The 17,293-nt window shown below is 52.5% G+C and overlaps 1 protein-coding gene and 1 non-coding gene across 7 annotated transcripts in view; one reads left to right on the forward strand and one right to left on the reverse strand.

The window, feature by feature from the left end:
- Window positions 1–1,797: 1,797 nt before the first annotated feature.
- Window positions 1,798–17,293, reverse strand: part of NDST1 (N-deacetylase and N-sulfotransferase 1) — a 70,960-nt gene continuing 55,464 nt past the window's right edge. For all 6 annotated transcript variants that reach the window (XM_032250201.1, XM_032250197.1, XM_032250198.1 and 3 more), the window contains 5 exons: window positions 14,922–15,096; window positions 12,342–12,512; window positions 10,876–10,985; window positions 8,117–8,219; window positions 1,798–6,798 (listed from right to left, as the gene is read on the reverse strand). In XM_032250201.1, the coding sequence (XP_032106092.1) occupies window positions 6,679–6,798; window positions 8,117–8,219; window positions 10,876–10,985; window positions 12,342–12,512; window positions 14,922–15,096 (679 nt within the window). In that variant the 3' untranslated portion in view covers window positions 1,798–6,678. The remainder of the gene's footprint in view (window positions 6,799–8,116; window positions 8,220–10,875; window positions 10,986–12,341; window positions 12,513–14,921; window positions 15,097–17,293) is intronic.
- Window positions 16,757–16,858, forward strand: LOC116531714. The gene has a single exon (XR_004260544.1). It is a non-coding gene; the product is annotated as a small nucleolar RNA U13 (small nucleolar RNA).

Below are 17,293 nucleotides of genomic sequence, written 5' to 3' on the forward strand. Positions count from 1 at the left end.
GTCCAGAGCTTCACCCCCACTCCAACTAGACAGCACCCCCACCTCTACCTGGTTTTCAATTAGGTAAGTCTTTCAAAACAGAATCCCAGCTGTATTTAATTCAAAAGCCTCTGTTGCAGGCTGAGCCCGCGGCTGGTACAGACACCCTTCCACACCATGCCTCTGGAACTCCAGTGCAGCCACCAGCTGTGTTCTTGCTGCTGAGGGCCACCCAGCCTGTACCAAGCTCCCAGCCGATGAACTCCAAAGAAGGCTCTGCCGGTGCTGCCCTTGTGTCTTCAGAGGTGGTATTCTGGGGTGTTCACTTTGAGCACACTGGGTCCTGGGAAGCAGGACTGTCCAGCTGCACCCCCAGCATGCCTCTCCTCTGCCCCTCAGAAGCGGTCTGTGCACATTTCTGGGGACCTTTTCTCTGACATACATGCCCTGATTCAATGTTCCCAAACTTTCCTGAGCACCAAGGAGTCTGTTAAAGTATAGTGACCAGGCACGGTGGCTCACGCCTGTAATCCCAGCACTTTGGGAGGCTGAGGCGGGCAGATCATGAGGTCAAGAGATCGAGACCATCCGGCCAACATGCTGAAACCCTGTCTCTACTAAAAATACAAAAATTAGCTGGGCCTGGTGGTGTGCGCCTGTAATCCCAGCTACTTGAGAGGCTGAGGCAGAAGAATTGCTTGAACCCAGGAGGCAGAGGTTTGAGTGAGCCGAGATCATGCCACTGCACTCCACAGCCTGGCAACAAGTGAGACTCTATCTCAAAAAATAAATAAATAAAGTACACAGTGCTGGGTTCCACCCCAGAGATTCTGAATGAGCAGATTTGGGGGGAGCCCAGGAATATATATTGTTTAAAGCTTCCCAAGGGGATTCTGAAGGAGCAGGTCTGATCACCTGCACTGCAGACACTGGCCTGGCCCCTGCTTGTGTGAACCCTCCTTCTCCAGGCAAACTGGAGTCTGGCCTCATTAGGCTGTGAGGGCTGCAAAGTCATTTGGTTTACCCAAAGTTCTCCTGGACAGTGGGGCTTTCCGTACTAAGTAGAACCCACAGGAACCATGGATCCGAGTCAGAGCTTCCTAAAGTGGGCTGCCTCGGTGTACCGGAGGGCTTGTTAAAGATGCTGGGCCCCACCCCACATCTGCTGGAGTTGAATCTCTGGAAGTAGACCTGAGAATCTGCATGTTAGGCAAGTCCTCCAAGTGAGGCCACAGAGTCCAACTCCCTCCACGTGTCTAAAAGGTGAGGGAAATGGAATAAAACAGTAAAAGTGGCTTGCCCCTGGCTGCAATATACATTAGTAGCGGAAATGGTTCCAGCCTCCGAGTCTCCTCTCCATCCAGTGCTCAGCCCCCTGGGCTTCTGAGCAGTCCAGCCTGAGGACTCCTTGTCATCTGAGTGCCCCTGTGGCTGCCCTAGGCTGGGCCTCTGCTCCATCTGGAAAAGCTTCCATTTATAACCCAGTGGAAATGATCTGGTTGACCAAGTCACCATGTATGTATTTGTTTGATGTGATATACATATAGCTACAACCCCAGGAAAAAGACAAACTGTAGTGTTCTCTTTCCACGATGGACATACTGTATAGATCTGTCAGAAATCAGAAAATTGTATAGAAATTTCCCTGGCAGGACTTGGAGACTGAGTTCATTACTTTCAACCAAATCATCATGGTATAGTGAATGGTGTGCCTGCCTGAGGTGGCGGGAACGCGTGGGCTTTGGCTGTGCATGCAAACACCCCCACTCCACCCTCCCCTGCAGGCCTCGTAAAAAGGTCAGACAGACAGCACCAGGGTGTACAAACAGAACCCCACTTTATTAGCAGTTAGTTCGAGATTGTACATTAATGGAGGAAGGTCTCACCTTTAACACAACCCAAAACGGCTGGTTTGAGAGCCCTCATCAGGTGAACCGGGTAGAGCCCCCTCTCCCCACCCCCCCATGAGGGAAGGAAACCTCTGCCTGCTCCCCTAATGTGCCCCCCACCCTCTCCAGTCAGCCCTCTCCTCTCCCAGGAAATGACATGAATTTCATGCACAAATTACAAAAGGAGCCCTCTTGCTAATAACAAAAGCTAACACAGTCGTAGAAAACCCTCTCCTCACTCATCCTCCTCCAGGGCCAGAAAGAGGAAGAACAGCAGGGACGAACTTCTCAGGATAAAATGCGGCCAGTTTCCCCCAGGTTCTCAGCGTTGACCCCACATAAACCCTATGCCTGTCCCTCGGAAAAACTGAAAACTCTCCAGCCATCCGAGCTGGCGAGAGCATCCAGCCCAGAGCTGGCAAGCCAGGAACCCAGTGTGTCCTCAAGGGCCTGGGCAGCAGGGGGTCTAGGCCCCCCTCCTCCTCACATCAACTAGAGCAGAGCTGCCTCCTTTGATGTGTGAAAACTCCTGCTGTAGCCCCTTTCTGCTCATTCTACAGATGAAGAAACTGAGGCCCTGGGAGGAAGATGTCAGGCAGCTACTAAATGGAGCCAGCTGGGACAAAATTTCACAGCTCCTGCCGCCGGCCGGAGCTCTGCTCACACCACAGCTGTGGGAGGCACAGTTCCCCATGGAGGCTTTTCCCTGCTGTGTCCCAGAGCCTGGCTCCGCTCCAGCATACACGGACCACGGGCCTCCAGGAAGTGAAAACCCTGGGACCCCAAAACAGCGAGAGAGAGACATATGCTGTGTTTGCTGCCCTGAGGCCCATCCCCAGGGTCGAAGGTCCAGCCTCCAGGTGTGCAGCTTCCTCCTTCCAGAGCCCTGTGTCGTTCCTTCCGAGGCCCAGATGTGTGGCCCTCTCCAGGGAGCCCTCCCGGGCCCTCCCAGGAGCTCCTGCTCTAACCGGCCCCTCTGCTGTTTTGGCACTTGGTACAGGTGACAGTGGAGGTGCATCTTAGGCAGGAGTGAAGTTGTCAAGTCAGCACAAAAGGCAAAATCCCATGGAGCCTAAATTAGCCTTGAAAGTACGGGGGATAGAATAAGTGGTTATGCGACACCATGAGGAAACAATCTGACAAATGCAGAACGTGGGGTGTCAACATGACAGCAGGCCGAGGGCCTCAAAAACAACATCATCGAAAACCTCCACGTGAGCTGAGAGAAGACCTTTCAGCATTCAAGGAGACTTTAAAAACATAGTTAGCAAATGCAACGTGTGCACCGTGACTGGATGCTGATTCCAAAACCAGGCACGAGTTACCTGGGAGACAACTGGGGGAACTGAACACAGAGTGGACAGCAGGTGTCCTTGGGAAATGACTTCTCGTCTTGGCTGTGATACTGGGCCAACGTGCAGGAGAAAGCCCCAGCTCTTAGGAGATGCAGGCTGAAGCTTTCAGGGGTGAAGTTTCATGATGTTTGCCATGTACTTTTAAATTAGGCCAGAAAAAATATATATGTACACAGAGGGAGGAAAACAGATGTGGCAAAATGTTAACAATTTTAGATCTAGATGCTGGGGAGTGGGCATTCATAATTAAATTAAATGTTTGGTAAAACATTTTTGTACTTGCTCTTCCCACTAACAAGCCATGGGCACGCTCAACCTCTGCAGGTCGGTGCAGCTCTCCTCTGCTGGGAGCAGAGGGCTTCCTTAGCTGGGCCGAGAAGCGCTGACTGCTCGTCTTTCTGACTGCTCAGAAAAGGCCCATTTTTAAACTTCAGATACATCCTCCAAGCCGCCAAATGCTCCACCACAGAAGGCTCTGGAACCCTGAATGACTGAGGCAGCTGCAGTGACACTCCTGCCTGCCCTCACCCTGGGGCAAAGGCTCATGGAGGGGACCACAGAATAGACGGTGAAGCCACCTGAACAATTTCAGCCATTTCTCTCTCCCAGTTTTGGCCAAATGCTTAGAGTGAATTGGTGGGCGTTAAAGACTGACCATGCTGCCCCATGCACCTGTGGTTTTCTCTTCTTGGAAGGCGTGTCCGTGTACCCATTAGCTGACAGCCCCTCACGCAGCTTAAGTGCCTCTCCTTCCATCCCCCATACCGGCAAGTCCCAGCAGCGTCTGGGCCTAGTGGGTCTTCAAGAAAGGTCTGTTAGTGGGAGTGGAAGTGGCAGCAGTGACCTAGACAGACAGACTTAGAACCTGTGGCAGGTCCAGTCCCCAGGCTCACAGAAGGGCCCAGGCAAAAATCCAGACGATCTCTGCTGCCACAGGATTTCCAACTGCCTGCTCCTTCCCACAGCCAGAGGCAGAAAGAAGTGGAGCTCCTGCCCCAGGCCAGCCCGCCTTTCCTGCCTTCCAGGCTCAGCGAGAGAGGCCTCCGGGCCCAGAGAGTCAATTTCAGAACCTGGGAGCTGTAAGATCCTCATCCACCCTACAGCCCGGTCCCCTCCCTGACGGATGGGAAGTGAGGCTCAGGGCTGGAACTATGGAAGTCACGGCCCCTCTCCAGGAGGCCCTGGTTCCATGGCGTGGGCAAGTCTTCATGAGTGTACAAGTAGACATGCCACCCTGCCCTCACTTTGCTTCTCATCCCTGCTGGGCCAACGACGCCCAAATTTCCCAGGCTTGCAGACCCCACTGAGAAGCACGATGGGGACACCGTTCTGTATTCTAACAAACCACCTGCAGCTGGTCCCGGGGACTGTCCAACTTTCCTCCTCCCAGCAGAGAACTGGAGAAAAGGGAATCAGCTCAGAACAGACCCAGGCCCCCGCAGGCTGGGGAAGGCCTCTTGAGAGAGGAGAACACCACAGGGATGCAAACGCAGACCTGGGAATGAGAAGGCTCAAAGGCACCCTGGCTGGGAAGGAGTGGTTTGTCCCCATATCCTGGAATGACCACGGTGTGACGGAGGGAGGGACAGGAACCTGACACAGAGTAGGGTCCCAAGGATGGGCTCAGAGGCAGTGTGGCACTGGAAGAAGCTCGATAGGACTTGGAACCAGGAGCCTCGGGTTCAACGCTCTGCCCTGCTCCCAGCCAGCTCCATGACATCAGCCAAGCAGGCCACCTCCCCTTTCTGGACCTGTTTCATACCCGTCAAAGGACCTTCCAGCCCCATGATGCTAGAGTCTTCTGAACAAGACAAGGCTCTCCAGAAAGTATTTCCTGGGTGTTGGGGGAAGCGGAATTTGGCAGTTGGAGGGGGCCAGGGAGAGGCACCCCAACCTCAGTCACTTCACATTGTTAAACGGGGGGGGGGGGGGGGGGGGGGGAGTAGGAGCAGACCCCCAACCAGAAATCAGCCCAGAGATCCCACTGTCTACAGGGGGCCTGGAGACAGTTCTGTGGGCCCTGGGGGGCATCCCAGCTCTCAGGGCAGCTCCCAGCCTAGCACCATGTGAGGGAGAGGGGGCGGGCCAGCTGCTTGTCCCAGTTCTAGCTCAGCCCTGGTGGCCTCCTTTGGCTGAAATTCCTTCAGGGTCACTGGACATCGAGCAGCCTGATGTCCTGGCGACAGCTGGTCTTCCCGGCCATCTCACCACCTGTGTTCACCTGCGGTGGCCCCAGGGCAGCCACAGCACTGGGGAGCGCCCCTTCCAACTGTCCCCTCAGCCCCCAGGCCACTGAGGACACGCCCTCCCTCCCTGACACCTCATCTCTAGCTCTAAGACAGGACGCCCCTTGAGACTGGGGCTTACTACCATTTTGTATGACTGAATTAAAAACAAACCCAACCAAAAAAAATAGAATATATATATATACACATTATATATATATATATATATATATAACACAGTGTGACCCCAGCACCCAGGGTATAAACTCTGGCACCAAGAAAAAAAAATATTAAAATACTTTAGCTTCTTAGTATTTGGGAGGTTAAGGGGGTCTCTGGGAGCCCTCAGCCACAGGGGGCCGGCAGTCTCACCACCTCGCCCACGTCTGCCTGGGCGTGAGGCTGGGAGGGTGTGGGGACCGAGTCTGCACTCAGGAACATGTATACTGGCAGACTCCTGGCCCACCTCAGTTTTTTACCACAGGAAACACCACACATGTCATATCCCAGGAGGAAGAAAGGGGGCGCAGGTAGGGTCCAGGTCTCTGGGCCCCATGGCAAGGCAGTGCCCCAAAGCCCCCGCAGGAAGCCTTGAGGATGGGGTGGAAACTGTGGGAACCAGAGATTCCTTCCCCAGAACGGGAGGGTGAGACCCGAACGTAGGAACCAGAAGTAGAGACTGCGCATCCGCTCGAGGTGGTCACCCTCCCATCCAGCCTAGGGACCGACTCTGGGGACCCAGCTGGCTCTTTGAAAGAGCCTGGCTCAAAACAGTCAGAGAAATGTCCAGTCTCTCTCCCTGGTTTGGCAAAAGGCTCTCCTCTCCTATAGTCTGGAGGACAGGGGCATATGGCAGCGAATACTGAGGGGCACCCTGAGGAAGCAGGGAGTGGTAGGTGAAGAGAGGGGACGTGGGTGGAACACAGTGAGGGACAGAAGAGTCTCGCAGACTCCCTCCTACCAGGAAGCGGCCTCCCCAGGAGCAGCTGGGAACGGAATGGACCTCTGCTGGCGAGGGAAGTCCCATAGGCCATAGACCCAGCGGTGGGTGCTCCGAGGCGCTTGCGGACCCGCCTGGGCTCCCCTGGCCCCACCAGGCCTCCACAGAGTATTGCTCATAAGCACGCGGCTGCCCCGGCCCAGCTCCCCACTCTGCAGGTCAGTCTGGCTCAGCGTGTGGTGGGACATCCCTGCTGTCACAAACGTTCAGTCTGGCTGCAGTGGCCGTGGCTACCTGGTGTTCTGGAGGTCCTCGCGTAGCCAAGTGGGAAGCGTCTGGCCCATCTTGTACAGCAGCTTGGAGAGCTCGATGTTGTGGTCCCGGTAATAGTCCTTCAGGAAGGCTCGGGACTGTAACAGGAAGGAAAACTCAGACCTTGGTGATGTGCTGACTTAAGAGAGACCTCCTCTTTAAAACCACCATGCTCAGCCAGGCATGGTGGCTCATGCCTGTAATCCCAGCACTTTGGGAGGCCAAGGTGTGCGGATCACCTGAGGTCAGGAGTTCAAGACCAGCCTGGCCAACATGGTGAAACCCCGTCTCTATTAAAATACAAAAATTAGCTGGGTGTGGTGGTGAGCACCTATAATCCCAGCTACTCAGGAGGTTGGTGCAGGAGAATCTTTTGAGCCTGGGAGGCAGAGGTTGCAGTGAGCCAAGATCACGCCACTGCACTCCAGCCTGGGTGACAAGAGCAAAACTCCATCTAAAAAGAAAAAAAAAAAAACCCACCAAGCTGTTGGCACCAACCCCCATACACCTCTTATTTATCCACAATCTCCTTTTAAATGGTAGCCTCCAATAGAGAATTCCCGTTTGGCAGAAGCATCATAGCTCACAAGGTCAAAATTCTTCTGATAGGGAGAGAAGAGAGAGAATTAATAATCAAAACCCGAGGCGGGGCAGGGCCAGGCACAGTGGCTCACGCCTATAATACCAGCACTATGGGAGGCTGAGGCGGGAAGATCAATTGAGCCTGGGGGGCTACACGAGCCATGATCACGCCACTGCTTTCCAGCCTAGACAACAGAACAAGACCCTGTCTCAAAAATTAAAAAATTTAAAAAAAAAAGAGGAAAGTAGGAAAAGGAGGAAATAACAAGACACACAGTCTGTGACCTTTTGCCTACATATTTTTTAAAACTTCTTTTGTTCCCGTATGTTTTTACACATGCTGTTCTTACCTGCCCTCCCGTTCCATAGGTCCAAATACTATAAAATAGATCTTGTCCTTCTGGGCGCAACTCCAGAGACCCCCATCCCTCCTTTAAGGAGCCTTTTTTACCCCTCTCAGCTTCAAGTGCCCTGTTGTGAGCTCCCATAGCGCCTGTGTGCCCTCTCTGACTCTGCCTATATTCTACTTAATGGTGCTGTGACTCATCTCCTGCCAAGACCAGGAGTTCCTTGAAGGCAGAGAACATGTCTGGCTCATTCTCAAAACCCCACAGTACTCAGCCCTTAATAGAAGGTAATCAATACTTGTTTGACAAAATCAGTTCTGACCCACTATGCCCCAGCCCATGTTTCCTCCTCTTAGAAATACTGCCCAAGAGATGCTAAGGCCATGAACATGCTGAGCGCATGATAAAGGGAAGAGAGGCCCCCCCAACCCCATACATGGGCCCTTACACTTATGCAGCTGCCACAGGTAGTGTGTCCACCACTTACATCCAAGTCCATCTCGGGATATTTCCGGCCCTTGCTTTTGCCCAGACACTTGGTTTTTCCTCCTTCGAGCAGTTGGCACCAAAATCCTTTCTTTGGATCAAACCTGCAGAGGTGGGAAAGTCCCTGGATGGGAGCTGGCTCAGCCCACCCACTTCCCACCTTAAAGCCATGTTCATGGACCCCAGGAATGGCAGAGCCTAGAGAATCTACTGCTCTTGAACCTACATGGACTGTCGGGGGCTATGTGCCACCTGCGGGATCAAATGTGCCCTGGGCTGCACTAAATGTGCCTGCCCTGCTTCCCGGCAAAGGGCAGCTCACACACTCTGAGTCATCTCTTCTCCAGCCTGAGCAGCCGCAGCCCCTTCAGCAAACTAAGCATGAACAGTTTCCCATCCTTCAATGTTCTGGGAAACCCTTTCTGAGCATTCTCAATGCTGAGTAACTTTTAAAACAAACCAACCAGCCCCAAGAAGCCTTCTGTATCCCTCCCAGTGTCAATGGGGAAGGAGGTGTTTAGCGGAGGTTCTTCTGCTTTTTAATAAATTTCATCTTGACCGGGCGCGGTGGCTCAAGCCTGTAATCCCAGCACTTTGGGAGGCCGAGGCGGGTGGATCACGAGGTCAGGAGATCGAGACCATCCTGGTCAACATGGTGAAACCCCGTCTCTACTAAAAATACAAAAAAAACATTAGCTGGGCATGGTGGCGCGTGCCTGTAATCCCAGCTACTGAGGAGGTTGAGGCAGGAGAATTGCCTGAACCCAGCGGGGCGGAGGTTGCAGTGAGCCGAGATCGCGCCATTGCACTCCAGCCTGGGTAACAAGAGTGAAACTCCGTCTCAAAAAAAAAAAATAAATAAATAAAAATAAATAAATAAATAAAAATAAATAAATAAATAAATTTCATCTTTATCAAAACATGCGGCAACCACAGCTCCCCTTAAGCATGCCTATCACTGGAGTGTTTTATTTTTTGGAGTAAACTTCAGAAATGACACAGCAAGATTGCCAACATTATCCTGCCTTTTTTTTTTTTTTTTTTGAGATGGAGTTTCACTCTTGTTGCCCAGGCTGGAGTGGAGAGGCCCAATCTTGGCTCATCGCAACCTCCGCCTCCCGGGTTTAAGCAATTCTCCTGCCTCAGCCTCTCAAGTAGCTGGGATTACAGGCACGCGCCATTAAGCCTGGCTAACTTCGTATTTTTAGTAGAGACAGGGTTTCTCAATGTTGGCCAAGATGGTCTAGAACTCCTGACCTCAGGTGATCCACTTGCCTTAGCGTCCCAAAGTGCTGGGATTATTACAGGCGTAAGCCACTGTGCCCAGCCTTCTGCTTTCAAAGGCATTTTTGGGACATGAGATCGGAAGCTGTCATGGGGAAGGGAAGGATACTGACATCAGAATTCAGCCCTGGGTCAGGAACTGTTAGGAGATTCTTGAGCACGAGGGCATCAAGAACACAGAATTCCCATGAATCGAGGAGGAGAACACAGATTTCTGAATGGGTCACAGGATAGGTATAGATGATGGCGATGATGATGGTGGTGGTGGTGGTGATGACAAGGACAGCGGCAGCTACCATTTATGGCACATCCGGCACCATGGCCCACGGCCTTAGTAGGCGGCCCTTTCTCCCTCAAGGTGAAGGACTGACTTCCCTTGTCCACCTTCAACTCCCACCACAGTGAAGAGGGAATGTACTTGTGGCAAGATTTTTCCAAGAATGGAGCCAGGGAGGGTGACTTGATTCCTCCTCCTCTTGGGGTCCCCTCATCTGAGTATGTTACTTATCTGTGACATAGCACTGGAAAGCAGCCTCTCCCGGCCCTGAGCCCCTGCAATTCCGGAGGCACTTACTCATGGTGGGAGGGCATTCTTGACGCACTTGCACGAGGTGCTGAGTAAGATTTTTTGTTTTTGTTTTTGTTTTGAGGCGGGATTTCATTCTTATTGCCCAGGCTGGAGTGCAATAGTGCGATCTCGGCTCACCGCAACCTCCACCTCTGGGGTTCAAGCCATTCTCTGCCTCAGTCTCCTGAGCAGCTGGGATTACAGGCACCTGCCACCATGCCCGGCTAATTTTTGTATTTTTAGTAGAGACAGGATTTTGCCAGATTGGCCAGGCTGGTCTCAAACTCCTGACCTCAGGCGATTCGCCCGCCTTGGCCTCCCAAAGTGCTGGGATTATAGGCGTGAGTCACCACGCCGTTTGAGACTAGCCTGAGCAACATGGTGAAACCCCATCTCTACAAAGCATACAAAAATTAGCCAGGAGTCGCTAATTTAACTGCCTGTGGTCCCAAGCTACTCAGGAGACTGAGGTGGGAGGATCACTTGAGCCTGGGAGGTTGAGGTTGCAGTGAGCCGAAATCATGCCACTGCACTCCAGCCTGGGCAACAGAATGACCCTGTCTTAAGAAAAAGAAAAGAAAAGAAAAAACCTAATGCTAAGAAAACTTGTGAGAATTGGGGTGGTTAATCACTGGTTTAACTTACTTACATAAAGCATTCTGAAAATGTTCAGCCCAGATGAAAGAGAACACTCCAGGATGGTCTGATCAGAGCAGAACAGATTTATCACCTCCCTTTTTCTTAAGGTGATACCTTTATTAATATGACTTAAATCATATTAAGAACTTCTCATACTTGCTGACTCTAATTAACCTCTGTCTCTCTCATAATTATTCAAGCCTTTGGCTTTTTTGGCCCAGGTGCCTTATCAGGGAAATAACCTGCTGAGAGGCAAAGGCAACACTCACGCCAAGGTTCTGTGGTAGTCAATGGTGTTGGTCACCCCAAGGAACTTCTGCACCGTGTCCATCACTTTGGCAGGTTCTGTTCGCAGCAGTTTGCCATCCAAGACCAGAATCTGGAAAGGAGGAAAGGGGATCGGGACCTGCTTTGTCTTCGGTGGCAAACAGGGACAATAGTCACAGCAGCAGGAATGGGCCTGCTTATATATATGGAATCCTGCACCCTCTAGAATCTAGCTCCTCCTCCCCTATTGAATGGCAGGCGTCCCCAAGATCAGTCCTCTGTGGTCTCACTCCTGCTCTCCACCAGCTTCCACTGCCCAATGCCATTTCTTGGAAAGCAGGAGTGAGAGCTATCACCAAAACCCTGCCTGCCCCTCAAGTCCCTACAAACATCTCTCTCTGGCCTCTCACTGGCTTCCAGCCCACATGTCACTCTACTGCTCAAACACTCCACAAGTTTGCCTAAAAGGCCTGGTATGGCCAGGCATGGTGGCTCACACCTGTAATCCCAGCACTTTGGGAGGTTGAGGCTAGCAGATCACTTGAGGTCAGGAGTTCAAGACCAGCCTGGCCAACACGGTGAAACCCCGTCTCTACTAAAAATACAAAAAAATTATCCGGGCATGGTGGCACACGCCTGTGGTCCCAGCTACTCAAGAGGCTGAGGTGGAAGAATCACTTGAACCCAGGAGGCGGAGGTTGCAGTGAGCCGAGATTGAGCCACTGTACTCCAGCCTGGTGACAGAACAAGTGCTTGAACCCAGGAGGCAGAGGTTGCAGTGAGCCAAGATCATGCCACTGCACTCCAGACCAGGAGACAGAGCCAGACTCCGTCTCACAATAAATAAATAAATACAAGGCCTGGTATGATTGGAGGGGTATACCACCCCTCCAGGCAGGCTCTCCCTCCATCACCTGACTGCCTCAGGGCTTTCTGGGTCCCCTTAGGGCTACAGGTCCGTGGTGATGGGACACAGGATTGGGGAGTTCTCACGTATCAACCTTGGGATAAACAGGTCTACAGTCTTTTTAGGCCAGGTGCAGTGGCTCATGCCTGTAATCCCAGCACTTGAGAAGACCAAGGGAGGATTGCTTGAGCCCAGGAATTTGAGACCAGCCTGGGCAACATAGTAAGACCTTGTTTCTTAAAAAAAAAAAAAAAAAAAAATTAGCTGGGCACAGTGGTTCACACCTGTAGTCCCAGCTACTTGGGAGGCTGAGGTGGGAGGATCGTGTGAACGCGGGATGTTGTGGCTACAATAAGCTGCGATCACGCCACTGCACTCCAGCCTGGGCAACAGAGATCCCGTCTCAAAATAAAATAATAAAATCTTTATAGACCCAAGGGTCTAGCACTCAAAGGAGGGCATATCTGGCCCTGTGGCTAGTGAGAAAGAGTTTGAGGCTCTCCGCTAACCACAGCAAGCCAGTACTGTGACTGCCCTCACAGGGTCAGGGACAGGAGCTACCTGGTTGGCGTGATAGGCACTGAGCCAGCGCTCGATGTGGGTGGCGTACCAGCCGGGGACCAGGCAGCGGTTCTGAAGGGCACGCAGCTTCGAAGATGCATCGGAGCCAGCTGTAATCACCTCATGGAAGGTATACTTTAGGGCCACCGGGTCATCGTGGGCTCGCTGGTGCTGCAGACAAAGAAAGAAGGTCAGTATGCCACACGGAGGGCACAAAGGAAGTAGCCTTAGAGCGACAGCAGCCTGCGAGGCGGCTAGATCCTCAGCTGGACCCAGGAGCTCTGGGTCTGAGTCCTAGCTCTGCCTCTCACCATGTCCAGTGTCAGGGGAAGCCACTGCTCCCAGAGCCCCAACTTCTCCATCTTTGAAATACGGGAGCTGGACTAAAGCAGGATTTCCTGAGGCCGGGCGCAGTGACTCAAGCCTGTAATCTCAGAACTTTGGGAGGCTGAGGGGGGTGGCTCACTTGAGGTCAGGAGTTCAAGACCAGCCTGGCCAACATGGCGAAACCCCGTCTGTACTAAAAATACAAAAATTAGCCAGCATGGCAGTGTGCACCTGTGCTCCCAGCTACTCAGGAGGCTGAGGCATGAGAATCGCTTGAACCAAGGAGGCAGAGGTTGCAATGAGCTGAGATCGCACCACTGCACTGTTGTCATATATAGAAGGCAACCACTCATAAATGCAATGAAAACAAAGCAATGTTCTGAAACTCCAGCCACACACACATGGCTGCAACAGGCCCTGAACATGCCCTCTGTGTTGAAAGCAGAGGTTGGCAGTGTTAGAAAGGCCGTAAGAGCCACTTGTACTAAAGTGAGCGTTTCTCCTTTATGGAAATCAGAAGGATTGGGAAAGAGCTATAAAAGGGAGACTGGCAGGTCTGAACCACCTAAAGTAATACCATGGGAGGTTGGCCTCTGCACAATTCACTAAGAATAGAAGTCCAGAGCTCGGGCACCTGCACAACAGGCACTACCCCCCAGTTGCCAACCCCTCCCCTGAGATCACACACAGCCCAGGGCCGGGACGATAATGGTGCACAGCAGCCTCCTCCTCATCCAGACCTCCTTCTGAGACAGGCCACCAAGCTTCCTCTCCTCCAGCACCTTCCTGCTCCTCCTGGGGGGAATGAGCCTTCCTTCTCCTTCTCTCCCTTACCCCTCTTGACCATGGACAGAAAAAGGAATAGGGTCTTAGATTTACCAGACTTGGATTCAAATGCCACCATGTGAAACTTACTGAAACTTGGTTTTCTCATCTTTGAGAAGGGGACACAAACATCAAACCCCTCCGCTGCCTTCTAGAAACCCGCCATGACTCTCCAGGGAGGTGGCAGATGTAGAGCAGTGTCAGTGCAGAACAGGGACTGACCCAACCTGTGGCAGCTCCCTCTCTACCCTACGTTCCCCCAGGAAAGCAGATTGCCAGTTCCCTGCACAGCGCCAGGAGGCAGGGGCACACGGCACAGCAGAAAAGAGAAATACCCAATGAGTGTTTCTTGGTTTTCTTCTCCTAAAGAAAAAGCCCATGAGAAAGCAGACATCAGGGCATAAAGAGAAGCCCTAGAGAACAAGAGTAAGAGAGGGCTTCCCCACAGGCTCAGGGAGGGGCAGGAGGAGAGACTTCCATGTGAGCAAAGAGGAGGCAGGTGCCAGCCCTGCGGAGGAGACCGAGAGGGCCCAGGCGGGAGGCAGCCACTGTCACACCTGAGAAAGAGGCTCAAAGTGAGGTGGGAAATAGCACAGGCCAGAGGCCAGGCCTGAAGAGGCTGTCCCAGGCAGGACAGGGGACACCTCCCTGGCAACACCTCCCTTAGCCCAGGGCCCCACTCCCTCCCCAACACCATGCACAGACCTGGTCTGCTGGGTTAATGAGGATACTCGGGACCTCAGCCTGGACAGCAGGGTGGCTTTCCGCTGGGGTGCCACTTCTGAATCAAAGTGCTTGGCAGTGTGGCATAATCCCAGGAATGCTGGCAGCCAGGGGAGGGACTCCCCCTGCCCTGCCATGGAAGGCCTGAAAGCATTCCTGCAGGCTCAGTGGGCTGGCGTGCAGGAAATTAAGTCAGGCCATAGGCATTGAAGAGAGTTCTGGTTCACACATGCCCCAGATAGGGGCTCGGATCCACACCCTCTCCACATATCACAGTCCAGGTAACTGCGTCACCTGGTCAGGAGCCCGCCTTCTCCACTGTGAATGGCAGTCCTGAGTCTTGTCCTTCCATAAGCTCCCACTCTCACCCCAGTGTCCAGCGAGGAAGCTACAGTCAGTATGATCCTGAGTTGCTATTCACCAAATCTAAGCCTCCTCAAGGTATAACCAGTCTCCACCTCTTGTCAATGTCAGAATCAGAGGCAGGACTCTGCATGGCACTAGGAGGACTGGCAGCTGGCTTTCCATTTCTGCCTAACTCCTCTACCAGGGACTCTATTCTCAGCTACCACCATGCTCCAGGTGCCTGGCTGAGGGCTGGCACACAGTAGGTACTTACTAATATGTGTTGAGGGAGTGAGGAACTGAGTATCCGATGGAGCCCTGCGCGCCCCCACACAGGGAACCCACCCCAGCCTCACTTACCTGGTACCAGGAATAGGCCCGGTCTGCGGGGTTGATGAGGATGGTCAGGACCTTGGCTTTGGGCAAGAGGGCTGCTGCCCGCCGGGGCGCCACTTCTGAATCAAAGTAGTTGGCGCTTTTCTCAAAGTAGAAGTCGGAGGTGGTGTTGGAGGGGATGGGGAAGAACTCCATGTACCTGCAGGAAGCCCAGAGAGGGACCTCACAGATAAAATTCTTGAGGAGGGAGCTAGGGAACATGGCTGGTGGGTGAGGCGCTGGGATAGAACTTCCTCGGAGAGCAGGCGGGAGACTTTGCTCCCAGCCAAACAAAGACGCCTCCAGTGGGGATTCTGGAGAGAAATGGTCTCTCGGCAGCCTCCTGGTTTCAAATTCCCTCCTTTTCGAGGAGACTCTGGGGTCAGGAGGATCAGAAGACTTGTGGGTTCGCCGTCGGTTGCAGGTCATGGGGAGCGGGTAATGCCCCTCAATCCTAACTCTGGGATCCCGCCCCCTCGGCCACTCCAGGCTAAACTGCCAGAGCTGTCACTCTCTCTGCATCTAGGGGGCGAGCTGGGGCTCAGGGCGGCTCCAGAGCTGCCCCAGGGAGGCTGGCAGAGAGAGAGGAGGCCTCCAGAGGGCAGGCTTTCTTTCCTGACCTAGGGAACACCTTCTGGTCTGTCACTGTGGACCAGGACCTCCTGCCAAACCACATCTCCTCCCAGCCTGCTGTGGGTGAGCAGGGCTTTCCAGACTAATGCCCATATCCCACCAGAGCGATGGCCACCTTGGATGAAGAACCTCTGGAAGCCAAATGAATGCTCCAGGGTCTAACTTCTGAGGCTTGTGGGAAGCAAAGCCCACCCTCATGAACGGTACAGGGTCCCTATCCTATCCAGCGAGGTGGGGCTTCTCTAGGGTTGTCCCAGGGATGGGACCGTTCTGGGGGCCTGTCAGATTCCTGCAGCTCACTTTACACCAACCTACGAAATCAAACTCTTGGGGATCGGGCCAAGGAATCACACTTTCTCTCATCTTGCTGAATTTTCTTTGCTTGTCCACAATCCTTTGTTTACAATATATCTCAAACGAGAAAGCTCTGAAAACACAGGCTTTGCTTCCTAAGTTTGCAGCAAAGCCATTTGGCAACAAAACCTGCCTTACTCCTCCTTCTTTGTGTAAATATTCACATACTTTGCTAGAGACGTATTAATGAATTTGCTAACAGGTTGCTGCCCCAGGCATCACTGAAGATGTTACTAAATATGTGGTTTCACACCTTATTACCTTTCTAAAATCTGAAAATGTTGACTTTCAACAATCCATCTAGCCACAGTAGATTTTAGATAAGACACTGTGGACATGTTAGAAATGTAGGTAGATGGGGCTGGGCCCAGTGGCTCACGCCCGTAGTCCCAGCACTTTGGGAGGCCGAAGCGGAAGGATCACGAGGTCAAGATCAAGACCATCCTGGCCAACATGGTGACACTCCGTCTCTACTAAAAATACAAAAATTAGCTGGGTGTGGTGGCTTGTGCCTGTAGTCCCTGCTACTTAGGAGGCTAAGGCAGGAGAATCACTTGAACCCGGGAGCTTGCAGTGAGCTGAGATCACACCACTGTACTCCAGCCTGGTGAGAGTGAGACTCCATCTCAAAAAAAAAAAAAAATATGTAGGTAGCTGGATGGATGGAAAGACAGATACAGAGGCAGACAGAGTGATGACACACAGATAAAAAAGATAAATACGCACAGAAAAATACCAAAAACAGACAGAAGGCCCATAACCTCTCCACCCAGGGAACAGGCTGACATAAAAATAATAAATAACGGTAACACGTGAACAAGGTTTAAAAAGGCAAACTTGCCATCCATGCACGCAATGACTGGGTGTTCACACCCGTGTGTGAGGTGCGCCCACTTCAGACTTTGTTATGATGTCAGCACATTGTCTGCCTGACATGAAAATTTAAAAAGGAAAAGAAAAAAAAAAGGCAAATAGAGAAAGATGCAAACTGAAAAGCTGGAGAGTAAAACTGTCTCTGTTCTGTCCCCCACACCCTTAAAGGGACCCTCTGCTGGGAACTTCTATAGAGGTAACGTATGCAGGCTCTGGTGGGAAGCAGCAGTCCTAATGACTTCCCCAAGTGATGCCCAAAGACTGGCAACCTGTCCCCAAAGGGCCCACAAGAACACCTTCTGCTTCAGTCAGCCACACGCAGTGAGGAGGGCCAGAACATTTGCGTTTCAGACCTTGGGAACCTGGGCAAATCCTTCTCCTCCCCAGGACTCAGGATGTCTCCCTGCAAGCAAGGGCGGCGTGGACCTCGGCTTCAGCATCTCTGACTGCAGGCAGCAGAGCAAAGGGGCAAAGGGCTTCCTCATTGAGTGTCCTGT

The sequence above is a fragment of the Sapajus apella genome, unplaced genomic scaffold (assembly GCF_009761245.1).
Source record: "Sapajus apella isolate SASKATOON/1434 unplaced genomic scaffold, GSC_monkey_1.0 scaffold71, whole genome shotgun sequence".
Classification (NCBI taxonomy): Eukaryota; Metazoa; Chordata; class Mammalia; order Primates; family Cebidae; genus Sapajus; species Sapajus apella.